The 13,363-nt window shown below is 38.3% G+C and overlaps 1 protein-coding gene across 1 annotated transcript in view; it reads right to left on the minus strand.

Moving 5' to 3' along the window:
- LOC134754392 (LIM/homeobox protein Awh) overlaps positions 1–11,043 on the minus strand; it is a 126,431-nt gene extending 115,388 nt beyond the window's left edge. Inside the window, exon 1 of the mRNA XM_063690697.1 lies at positions 10,671–11,043. Within this exon, the coding sequence (XP_063546767.1) occupies positions 10,671–10,775 (105 nt within the window). The 5' untranslated portion in view covers positions 10,776–11,043. The remainder of the gene's footprint in view (positions 1–10,670) is intronic.
- Between the last annotated feature and the right edge of the window lie 2,320 nt (positions 11,044–13,363).

Raw genomic sequence — 13,363 nt, forward strand, 5'->3', positions numbered from 1 at the left:
GGGGTTTCATATTTATTCCGACCAGAATTAAGAGCTCTTCAAACATACCTATTTTTATTAAAAATCTGACTCATAAATAAAAAACGGACAATTAATAAAACTGTATAATTACATCAAAGTAAGAAATATCACATGTCACATGTTTCTTTGTTATGATATTTTATCTAACCTGAGGCTTTTTTTTTTCTATTCAACGTAGCCGGAGAGCGGCAAATTTGTTTTTCATCACACTTGCTCTAAAAGATCTTATTTTATGCAGGTGTACTGAAGGGAAAAGGCCTATATTGTTCCCGCGGGAGTTATAGCTTTCTTTTTTAATTAGGTATGTCACTAATTCATACGAACCAAGTAAGTTATAAGTAAAATACTTTGTATAAAGTCAAGGTATAAGGGAGTTTTACTTTTAAAATACTCACGACTATAATTTAATATTTTTGTTTATATTTAAAAATATTTAATTGGATTAATTTAACAGCCGTTATCTTGTATGTTTTTATACAACAATGTTTTCTTGAATGTCCATGTTATGTTATGTTTTTTTACTCTTCTGTACCTCGAAATGTTATTTAGATTGCAGGTTGTAGAAGGATATTGAATTCAGTTACTTAAAATAGGGTATAAGCAAACGCTTAGTGGTGGTAGCGAGCGAACGAGTTATAATCGAAGAATAAATTTGTAAGAAAAGAACTGGGTATAGCGTGGTATGTGGTATGCATAGCTATAGCGTAGCGGGCCGCGACATGCCGCGACTAAATGGGCCCACTGACTATCAGTCCGCCGGACGATATCGGCCTGTCAGTTGTTCGGAACTGTCAAATTTTTGTTCAAACTGACAGGCCGATATCGTCCGGCGGACTGATAATTAGTGTGCCCCTTTACCACCGCGCCGCGCGAGCGGAGGCCGGCGAGGAGCGCAAATAGCGTGCGCGTCTGTGTGCGTGCACCACACACACTGAGATAGTCCCTCGCTACGCGGTACCGCCCCCGTCAGCGCGACGGCGATATTCACCTTGAAATCTCAAAATTGAAAACGGGCTCACCTCCTGTTGGCTCTGTTGTATCCGCGCGTTTAGTCCCAAAAGAGCTATGCAATATAAGGTTATAATTTCAGTAAGTAAGAATGATACACGATATATGTGTTGCTGGTGATATTGCAATTCTCACAAAATTAATACTTACCTTTGTTTCACACTGATTTAAACTTTCACGATTTTTACTCATTATTATTTACAACGACGGGACTTAATCGCGTAAAATAAGTATTAAACCCACCTCCGACGTTTCGAGGACGGCGTTGTCCCCGTGGTCTTCCTAGGAAATTTTTGAATCAGAATGGCTGGTATCTAACTAAAATATTTGTACGTAAATCTTAAATGGTCATTTAAATTTCGTCTTGGCAACATTTTACATGAAGATGTTTTTGGCGGGATCATTATTAGATGGAACAGACTTGCTTGTTTTGTTCCAAACGATAAAAAAAACTTTTCTATTTTCTAATACCATTATTTTTAATTTGACTGGTAATTTTTGTTGTACGGTGGCCGCTAGAAGTAAAATCAGAAATTAGAGTATAAACAAGTTAACCGTGAGTCGCAAGAGGAGTCGTCTCAGACGAACACACGTATGCACGCACAGTGACTAATGCGTCGGTGAAGCTCTGTTCTCGAGTCCGATTATAAACAGAGGTGTAAAATATTTACCAGGCTAGAGGTGCCGGCCATCTGTCACTGTCCAAACATCGCTCACAGCGAGAACAACAGAAACGCAACGTTTTTGTGTTCGCCGTGGATTAATCTCACAGCGGCTACTTCGCGCTCGTAACGGGTTAATCTTCGCTTTGCTGGCTATTAGTAAAACCATTAAGCTTTCAAAAAGATTATTAATTTACTAATATTAACATATCACGGAGCTAAAATATTACGCCCTCTTAATGTATATATGCATGGTCCAAAACCTAATTACCTAAGTGTGCATTTAATTCATTATTCATTAAGTGGCTCTGATTGAAGCCTCTGCCAATTTATTATTTAATACTTTAATAAACAACTTTATCATGTAGGTCAAAAAATATTAAATGTTCACAAAAACTGCAAGTCATTTATTATATAGGTACACAGTCCTGCGTATCAAAGTCCGGGTAAGTTTTTATTTATTTTTCCGGTCGTGTAACAATGACCTTCAAGAGGACAATTGATTAGTGAGATGCTCGTCTTCGTATTAACACGTCGTCCAGGGAAATGATGGGCTTATTAAAAAATGAAGCTCCAAAATGGAACACGGAGCATTTAGTTGAGTTCCGTATATTTAATTCATATTGTCTCTCAACTCTCCAATATCTAAACGGAAACTGAGCTCTATTTCAGAGATACCTACGAGTATTACAAAGCTTAATAATGTAATGCAGCTGTACAACGCTATTATACTTAGGTCTGTTAAATTAGTGGTATGTTTCGTAAGACGATATAATTTACAAGTACCTAGGTAACTAAAAGTATTGTTGTTAAAGTAACGAGGTACCACTTGAGGGACATCGAGTAGTTTAGGTACTCTATTTTTCTTTACTGCTTAGGAAACACAACGGAAGTAGATCAGCGTGGCTGGAGTGCACTGCGTTTGTATGGTTGCGTAGCCCGTGTGGTGCTGCGCCGAGCGCGGAACCCAGCGCGGAGAACGGCGCGTCATCGCGCACAAAGCCTCCCGCCCGCCGCCGCGCCCTGACGTGCACTCAATACCTGCATCTTGCCCTTGTTTATTCTATAAACAGCCCAATCCTCCTCTACACTTCAACTCCCCTGTCACTTTGATGCCTTTTAACCTCTTTTAACATTCTTTATCTTAGAAAATCTGTTACATTGACGACTTTCGGTAGCGAGTCTTTGGCATCTCAGAATTTTATTTTAGTTAATAGAAATTAAATTAAAAAATTATATGTGTTTAGAAGAGACAATACAACCCATATATGCCCATTGGGTCGTTTTCGACCCACTGAATAATACTCGCTTGTACTAATTAAAAGTAGTAGAAGAATGAGCCTGCATGTAACCTTAAGGTAAAACAAGTTTTGGGCATATATGGGTTAAGTAATATTATGTAATATGTAAAGTTTGTGCCTTGGCTCTTAACAGATCAAATATTTGATTGTGCAGGAAGAAGACATTCGCCAGTCTGTTTTTGACGACCGGTGATACATTCCGATCATTAATATCGGTATTGAGCTGGTGGCAGCGCTGCGGGGCTCCGAGCCTCGCTTTAAATAACATATTAGTCCCCAAAGCAACCGCCGCCATATTTCTCATATATCGAATAAGTTTTTCGGTAAATCGGAACGTAACGAATTGCCGCCGACGACAGCCGACGGCGGCGACGATTTATCGCGTGCACCCGATTCTACAGTAATCGGATTTGATGGAACGACCAGCCAGGCCCAGTCCGGATTACCCACATACCTACCTGTCCACCAAAATCACAAGTAACATGATGTATTGTTTTTCATCACACTTGCTCGAAAAATACCTTATTTCATGCAGGTGTACTGAAGGACAAAGGCCTATATTGTTCCCGCGGGAGTTATGGATTGTGAAAAAAAAAAAGGTTCAACTCCTCAGCTTCAGGGAGTTATAGTTTTTTTACTATGCCACTAATTCATACGAACCATGTAGGTTAATAAGTTAAATACTTACTTTGTTTAAACTCAAGGTATACAGGAGATTTACTTTTAAAATACCGGCGATTATTACTTAATATTTTTGATTGTTGAAAAATATTTTATTTGTAACACAGGATTTCAGATTTCATTTATTTGCACACATGGACAACATATTTAGTATTTACACCATTGTTTGTGAACATGTACCCTGGAAGGGTGTAGCAACTAAAAGCATTATAACAATGTTGCGTCTAATATAAAATAAACCAGTTATTCAACTATACGTCACAGCTAAAATTTTTAATTTCCGACAAAAACTGTGGAAGTTATACAAAAAACACTAAAGCGCGCCAACAATTCTACCTTAATGCACTCATATTATGCAAAGAATAGTCCTAATTTTCGGGTATTAAAGGAAAGAACATTACATAAAACACATAAAAACGATATTTTTGAGTGGAATCATAATTTATGGGTGCAATATGCAATATTCGCAACGAGGCGGGAGTCATTTTGATGACGTCATTCCGCTGAAGTAGATGGCCGGCGCCGCTGTCTCCCGGCAGTTTTGTAAACCCAATACTATGCCAAATAACATACTAAAAGTTGAAAGCGGTTTCCGGATCTGAACTATATTCCCATAAGGCAGTGCACTACAAGAACTCTGTTAAATCGTAATACACTTTGTTCACTAGCATGTTTTTTAATCTATTTACAAACGAATCGTGTTTCTCTTCTGCTTTTATATTATTTGGTAAGTGGTTATAAATTTGGATGGATGTATAGTGCGGGCCTTTTTTGAACATTTCCATTTTTGATTCGGGTAGGACTAGGTTTTGGATACGACAAGGGTTTGTTTTATCTATTATCTAAACAAATGCATGTTTTTACGCACAAATTTTGCTGATTCCAGTATATATAGAAGGGACGGTTAATTTATTTAATCCTATGGCGTATATACATAAATATTCTATATAAAAGTGGATAATAGTCTGAATAAGATAATTATAAGTCCACATTTAAGGTCCCGAGCCACGAGATTACGTCAGGTGTTAATTTAAACCGATCTTCCGGGGGCCTGCAAATGAGTGCAGAGGGCAGCGCTGTATAATGTGCTCAACGGTTTGAACCTCTTCACCACAGTCGCAGAGAGCAGAGTCCCGCCAGCCCCGTTTATGACGAAAGTAGTTACAGCGTCCGTGACCTGTCCTCAATCTGTTTTCACGACACCAGAGTTTTCGAGGCAGGCGAAACCCGTCTGGTTTCGCTGTGGGATCTATGGCATGTAGGGTAGTTCCAGTAGTAGCTTTGCTCCACTCGTTCTTCCAGCTCTGGTTGACGTCAAAACCACTCAGTTCTTGGGCTGTAACGCATGCTGGGTGACGAGACTTAAGACGCTGGGGTGGGGGGTGGCAGAAGGGCTGGTGGCAAGGTAGAGACTGTTGCGCTTGTATTTTTGGCGCTTCTTTTTTTAGGACTTGCAGTCTACGCAGACGCGGCGGAGCAATATGGCTGAGCACCGGGAGCCAATGAAGTGGCGTTGATTTAATTGTGCCTGATACGCATCGCATTGCTTCATTCAGCTTGGTGTCCACTTTCTGAACATGTGCGCTCTCTAGCCATACTGGAGCACAATATTCGGCCGCTGAGAAGACCAGTGCTGTAGCCGACGTTTAATACTTTAAAGGTGACTGTCCATTTCTGACTGCTGCTGCACTGCAGCTGCGACGTTACGCGGTGCAGCACTACTGTAGCAGCACGACTGCGGCTGTTGCGGCGTGCAGTCGCGACAGCGTTCGTTGATGGCTTGTCAATGTCGTCATATAATGTCAGACGTACAAATAAAATACTAATTTACTTTTGTATTTTTTACGTGAAGAAGCGAGTGACAATAATGCTACATGCTACATGAAAAAGAAGACCAGTTTGCCTTTCTACAATAGTCAGAGTCCGACGAAGGCAGCTACGCAATATTAATAAAAAATCTGATATTTAATGGTGATCGTTTATTTAGGGAATAGTGCCGATTAAATGAAAAGCAATTCAACATTGAATGAGACTTAATAATTGAAGAAATACAATCAAATTACTCAAATGAAGTTATAGGAAAAATTATTCTTAACATTAAGGTAAGTTCACAATGGGATATTATCTTCCCCATCCTCTTGCCTAAATGTGTGACCACCGCACACAGCAATCCGACGCAAACGGAACTCATGTAGTATATATACATCACGTATGGCTGGATTTAGAAGTCTGTAATAAATGTCTCCTCAAAACCATGCCAGGTAGGCTCTTTTATCAGGTCTTATATCTTTTTAAGTATCCATATTAAGCCAATTTTACTTTATTTAGGTACCTAACAGTGAAGTATGATGAATTAAATAATTAGTAAGAGCTATAAGTAATTGCGTAATTTACACTTCATATTGTCAAGTTTCCTATTTGAAACTGAAACACAAATTAAAATCCCTCTTGTGTTGCAGGTGTCCATGGGCGGCACGACACTCTTTATGATATGACCGTGCATCCATATAAAACTTGACGGGCGAGACAAGAAATCCTTTATGAAGAAAGCTATTTCCCTCACCTAGGCCGATAGAAAGAACTTTTAATAAATTATTTTGAATAATAAATGGTTTCCTCGTGTTGGTGTGATGAAAAATTGCGTGCTGTACTGTAACAATGTTTGTTTAACCCTCATGCCTTAAGACCCCCGCAAGTGTCAATATTCTAAATTTTAAACCATTCGCTTCTCTCGTGGTTCAATTTTGTATCCTTCGTATGTTTGGATATCAATATGAGTATTATCGGGAGGTATTAAACAACATCTTTGCCCCTTGTAATAAAAAATAATGATTGCTTTGTTTATTTAGCTCAGGAATGGCTTTGCAAATTTTGCAATGACAAAATTAGAAAGTTTCGCCATAAACGACATTATATAATATGATATTACGACTAGAGTTGCCAGGAATATTCGGCCTATTCGACCACTTTGCCGAACATTCGGTATTCTATTTGCCCCTCTATCACTCGTGCCCTGTCGAGCTTATAGCTATCCTCGCAAAACTACGAAAAAATAAAAGAACCGTTTTTTTAATGAATTTATCATGAAATGATAAAAAAATTACGTAGGAAAATATAGCTTGGCCAGGATTAGGGAATATTACGCGAAACTGCGTAGGGGGCGCCAGGGCGCCACTACCACAATCTGAGGGTCTATCGCGAACCAAGATGAAAATCCAAATTTCGTTATCAAACATCTCTGTCACTCTTGCATATTCGAGCGATAAAGAGGCAGATAGCGAAATTTCGGATTCGCGTTTTCCGGTAGGTCCTCTGTAAACAAACCGCCTTGATGCATAAATGTCATATTTTGTTATCTCTGAAAACTTGTCAAAAACCTGTTAAAGGTACAGTATGTATAAGTTACTTTATGGTTTACTAAAAAGGCTAGTCCTGCACTCTGGTGGCAGAACACTGCAGTAATATCCCCTTTTGTCTTAGGCTAGTATACTAGCACCTAAAGGAAATGGATGAGTAGATTTTTGTTTGTTTTTATTTACTGACAAATTGGGACACTATTTCCCCTCTGCCGAGGTACAAGATCAATTGTGCATGCATACAACTAGCGCGTTGCGTGTTGTACACAGTTATTGTGTACAACACACACCGCGTGTTGCACACAATACTTGTACACAAGTTTATTACAATAAACTATAGACCGATATCCTTATTACCTACGCTGTCAAAAATATTTGAAAAACTATTAAAGGTGAGGTTGCAAAGACATCTAATTGTTCATAATGTCCTAAACAATAGACAGTTTGGATACCAGAAAGGCATCCAAACTGTCTATTGCAGAGGCAATAGGCACCTTGGTTCAGGACGTGGTAACAGGTCTGAATGACAGGATGAAAGTGGCTGGCATCTTTCTAGATCTCAGCTCCGCTTTCGGCACTAGACCATGACATAATGCTAAAAAAACTTGAGCACTATGGTATTAGAGGAAAAGTCCTTGAGATATTAGATTCGTATTTAAATAATAGGAAGCAGTACATCGAATTAAAAAAAATAGATGGAGACACTGAGAAAGCGGTCAAATCAAAGACTGCTACTATAAGACGCGGAGTCCCACAAGGCTCAATACTTGGCCCACTATTTTTTGTCCTTTTCATGAACGATTTGATACAATATATAATAAATTCATAGCTTCAAACGAAGTTAGTTGTTTTCGCTGATGACACTAATGCTATTATAACTGCTGAAAATAAACGCAGTTAAATGAAAGGGGGAATGCTGCAGTATTAGCTTTTAATAAGTGGTTTGCAATATATAATCTAAGACTAAACAGTAACAAAACCAGTGTCATACTATTTTCGGCGACAGGAAAAAAAATCGGATAGTTTGGAAATAAGTTTAAATGGCAACAAGATTATGCAAGCTGATGTTTTTAAATTTTTGGGGGTCTATATTGATGCACAACTTAACTGGAATCATGAAAAGCAGGCACTGAGCAGTACTATTAGTTCCTCTTGTTATGCCTTACGCTGTCTGCGAGATGCTATAGATGCCACGCAACTAAAAATGGTATACCACGCTCTTGTAAAAGCGAAGCTTCGTTATAGCATCAAATTATGGGGCAATTATAATGTAAATGCTGCCTTTATACTACAAAAAAGGGCAATCAGAACGATTATACGCATATCACAGATGGCATCTTGCAGAGAGCATTTCATAAAGCTCAGAATCGTTACCGCACCGTGTCTTTACATACTTGTACTTTTGACGGACTTAGTAAAACACAAGTATGAGAACCGGATGGATGGACCCGAGAAATCAGGCTGTCCACTAGGCGGAAAGACATAAAAAAATTCTGATGAAGCACGCCACAAGTTACCAGTGGCAATGCAGCTAGCATATTTGGGACGTTTGGGCCAGGTAGGGGTGAGTATCAGGATGGCGGGTGTACATCAACAAATGGAGCTGCGGTATACGTCAGGAGTTAGTGCTAGCAATGTGCCAAATGTGCGCCAAAATTGGAGCAATGTGCTCTTTAAACTCCAGAGATATTTAAGATATAAATGACGTCCGCCAACCTGACGTCAGGTTGTAACTTGATCCTGTAACATTTTCACTACTTGGTCTAACAAATTATTAGAAACCGTTCAAAAATTTCACAATCCAGTTGTCTTTGAACGGCTATATATTGAAAATATTGAATGGATTATTCCAAAATACATACCAAGAGACTGTGAATATCCTCTATATAATGTTAAAAAATAACTAACCAGATATATCCAAAAATAAAAAAGTACATCAAGTTGAATAACAGTATAATTTTCTGTTACATTAAACTGCAACTACTATTAAAACAAATAAAAAACCTGACTGTTTACATATATTTTCGAAATGGTCTTTTCACTAGCTTTCATTTGGTACCCATATTGCTATAGTATTATTTGTAGAAGACTTCCAAACCAAAAACCGTCCCTCTGTAAAAAAAGTCTGCTTAAACCCACTGACAAATGAGAGTAGGTATTCTTGATGGCAACGTGACGTCACTTTGAAGGACTACAACGGGATGAGATGTTCCCGATGAAATGAATGAAACGGCGCGCTGCAATGCCTGCAATAGCTGCAATAATAGGCCTACACTTCACCATCGTTTCAAAGGTAAAATGTATGTAGGTACACTAACTAGGTACTTATCGCGGTATGGGGATTTTCATAACAAGTCCACAATCTTCATTATTAAGGTGCAGTTATTGATTCTTTTGCTGACTAACTTTTATGTAGTACCTATGTGTTTGTGTAGTAGGTATAATCTCCTGTAACTGAAAGAGATAGGTGGGGAGAAGTCGCAGAAGGAATAGGTAAGTGGTGATTTTATTTTATAACTCATGAAAATTACAGCAAGTATGTAATGCCTACCTATGAATGAGTACCTACTTTACCTACAGGCTTTATGTCTGAAAAGTGTAATAGTACATAGGCACTTAATTCATAGAAATAGAATTTAAAGAATACGGTGAGGCCGGTGATCGTGAATGTAGTAATTCTTATAGGGAAATCAATAAAGTTCATCATCAATAATTTTATTATGAAAAATACCTAGCAGAGAATCATAGAAAGCGTCAAGTAAATTGAACAACACATTGCAAACTGGAAGCAAAAGAAAAACTTTACTTTGACCTTTGTGCACTAGTACGAGTACGACAAACCGATGATCAATCTTGTGCACTAGTACGAGTACGACAAACCGATGATCAATCTTGTGGTGTGCACCAATACCTTGGCCGATCCAATTTGTTCACGCCACTATCATACCCTCTTCTCTAAAGGCAGACAGAAAGGAAAGGAAGACAGCTGAAGGTGTCAACAGGCATAGGTATAACAAGGGTAAATATAACGCTCAGTTATACTGGCTAAACAACTTAAACCTTGTCAGCTAACAATACTTATCTAGTTAGTAGTTTGAGAATGATGGCCGTGTTGAGTTTCCTATCATCAGACAGCTGTGTGGCGTTATACTTTTCCCAAACTTAACAGAAAACCGTTTACTGGGACACTTTCTCGATAAATGGGAAGGGGTAGGGGGCGAGAAGGATATCCGTGGCCGTGGTGTGGGCAGCAAGCTTTTTGCAACTTACTCTACTCTAAGGTACCCAGATTCCTATATATCTCAAGAAAACCGGCATCTTGATTGTGTAATTGTGTAACGGACTTAGCTCCTTGGTAAGTTATTTAAAATAAAATGTAGGTTGGTACTATACCTACACAAAAAAGAAAACGTAAATACCTAGGTCCTTGTGAAGAAGTTACCTGACTACTGTAGGTTTTTGCTTAAATATATCTGAAATTCCACGCTCATTTTCAGGTTAGGTAGGTTAGGTATGGTGTAGGTACGTTTCTCCTGAGCTTTTAAGCATAAGAATACATAATTACTTACATGTTGTAAGATATAAAGCTATACTAATATTGCAATGATCCAATATATGATACGTAGCAACTAGAGGCCTACCTTCATTTCCACCTTTACACCCAACACTTTGTTGATATTCTTCAAATGTTCACTCATAAATAAGAAAACAAAACAAACATTAATTGTGAATTTGGCTGCCTTCATTCATCTTTTAAGTAATTTCAGAAGCACAGGGGTACCGCAAACACTGACGGATGTATGGTAGAGCACCCTGGAGTACAGTTGTGTGGTGGTGGGTCGGGAACGCGACCGCGCCTCGCGATTGTTTCATGTCAACTAAGGCGGCCGCGGTGGCAAGGCGGGCCCTGCGCCGACTCCCTCGCCGGCACCCGGCCCCATTGGCTCACGATCAGCGCCGGGCGTGGTTTAAACACATTTTATTAACTAGACACGGTAGTCTTCGCCTCTTCTATGTAAAACGTGTTCGATTACAGTATAAAAAGTAAAGGTAAATTATTGCTACGGGTACGCTTAAAAGCTCTTTTAAAACGGTTTTTTGCGTTACTTACGCACTTACAGTCTAGCATGAAAGAAACGCATAATGTAGTAAAATAATAGGAACTTACAAAAAAATATCAAAGTATATATAATAAATAAATTAATTTTATTAAAACCAATTTACATGTCAAAAACTTAAAATTACAATACAGTTAAAATATAAATTGAGATAAAACTTAAAATTAATATCTAACTCAACATAAATTTTTATTATGTATTATTAAAATTAACCTATACTTAAACCTAAATAAAAAACCGGCCAAGTGTGAGTCGGACTCGCGCACAAAGGGTTCCGTAAATTACACAATTTAAACAATGTATTTTTTATGTGAAACGTGAGTGAAAGGTAAATTGCGGTTTACGATTTAAGACGTATATAAATAAAACTACTTACTAGATCTCGTTCAAACCAATTTTCAGTGGAAGTTTGCATGGTAATGTACATCATATATTTTTTTTAGTTTTATCATTCTCTTATGTTACAAGTTACAGGGACACACACACACACACACACATTTTACCACTTTGGAAGTGTCTCTTGCGCAAACTATTCAGTATAGAAAATAATAATATTAGAAACCTCAATATAATTTTTGAAGACCTTTCCATAGATACCCCACACGTATGGGTTTGATAAAAAAAATTGAGTTTCAGTTCTAAGTATAGGAAACCCCCAAAATGTATTGTTTTTCCTATTTTTGTGTGAAAATCTTAATGCGGTTCACAGAATACATCTACTTACCAAGTTTCAAGAGTATAGTTCTTATAGTTTCGGAAAAAAGTGGCTGTGACATACGGACGGACAGACAGACAGACAGACAGACAGACATGACGAATCCCTTATGGATTCGGTTGGTGGTTCCGTTTTTTGCCATTTGGCTACGGTCCCCACAAAAAGAATGAAAATACATATATGGATGAATGATTTTTTATATTTATTTTTATTATTTTTAGAACGCCATATGACTTTGAACCATGTTGTTTCACTGATATGTTTTAAAATTGTGAAATATCAAACTACGTCGCCATCTACTCGAGTATAGGCCAAAGGTATGGCGCCATCTATTCGAGCATAAATTTTTCTTCATTTTCGAGGCATGTTTTTTTCTTAGACTTTACTTATCTTATACGGAGTTGCATATATCTTTGGTAGGCATGCCCAGTACTAATATCGTCTGCATAGCAATGAATGTCGTCGATAGACAACATGTCATTGATTTGCAGCAAAAACAGCGTTGGGGATAGCATAGAACCTTGCGGAACGCCAGCGTTAATGTCCATGCTATCAAAGCAGCTTTCATCTACTACGGCTCGCTAGCTTGCATCTGCCTGACAAAAAGCTAGCGATCCATTTGCATAGTCCCTTCCCGCAGTCCATAAGATGGTAACTTTGCCAGTCCCGATCGAACGCCTTCGCTATATCTAGGCTAACTGCCAATGCCTCACCTGGCGTGGCGGAAACCATACTGGCGGTCGCTGATCAGATTTTTGGTTCTTTTTGGAAGTTGCTTAGTGACAATATTCCATCCCCTAATTGGAAGGGTGGGTGGGTGTTGATTAACAAAACCGGCCAAGTGCGAGTCGGACTCGCGTTCCAAGGGTTCCGTACATTACACAGTTTAAACAATGTATTTTTCATGTGACACGTAAGTGAAATTTCTTTAAAAAACCCGTAGGGGTCGGATCAAAAACTAAGCAATTAAGTCCGACTCACGCTTGACTGCACATTTCTGATAGGTTTTCCTGTGATCTATAGGTAAAGATCTAATTTGTGTATATTTTTCAAATTTTTTTGACCCAGTAGTTTCGGAGAAAAAGGGGGAGAATGGTCAGTTCTTGCCTATTTTCTTGAATAACTTCTAAAATGTCTATCCTAAAATTATAAAAAAAATATTTGAGATTCTCATAATGAGCTCTTTTATTTGATATGTAACACGATATAGTTTGAAAAACTTTATTTTTTTATTTTCTCATTTACCCCCCAAAAGTGGCCCCCGTGTTTAAAATTCATTTGTTTACGTTACATATCTGGCATTGGGTCACAAGCCAAACTTCCAAATTTCAACTTAATTGGTCCATTAGTTTCGGAGAAAATAGGCTGTGACAGACGGACACACAGACAGACGCACGAGTGATCCTATAAGGGTTCCGTTTTTTCCTTTTGAGGTACGGAACCCTAAAAACAAATTAAAACTAACAAAAATAAATTAAACTACGAACTAAACAAACGAAAC

This window comes from Cydia strobilella, chromosome Z (assembly GCF_947568885.1).
Source record: "Cydia strobilella chromosome Z, ilCydStro3.1, whole genome shotgun sequence".
NCBI classification, from domain to species: domain Eukaryota; kingdom Metazoa; phylum Arthropoda; class Insecta; order Lepidoptera; family Tortricidae; genus Cydia; species Cydia strobilella.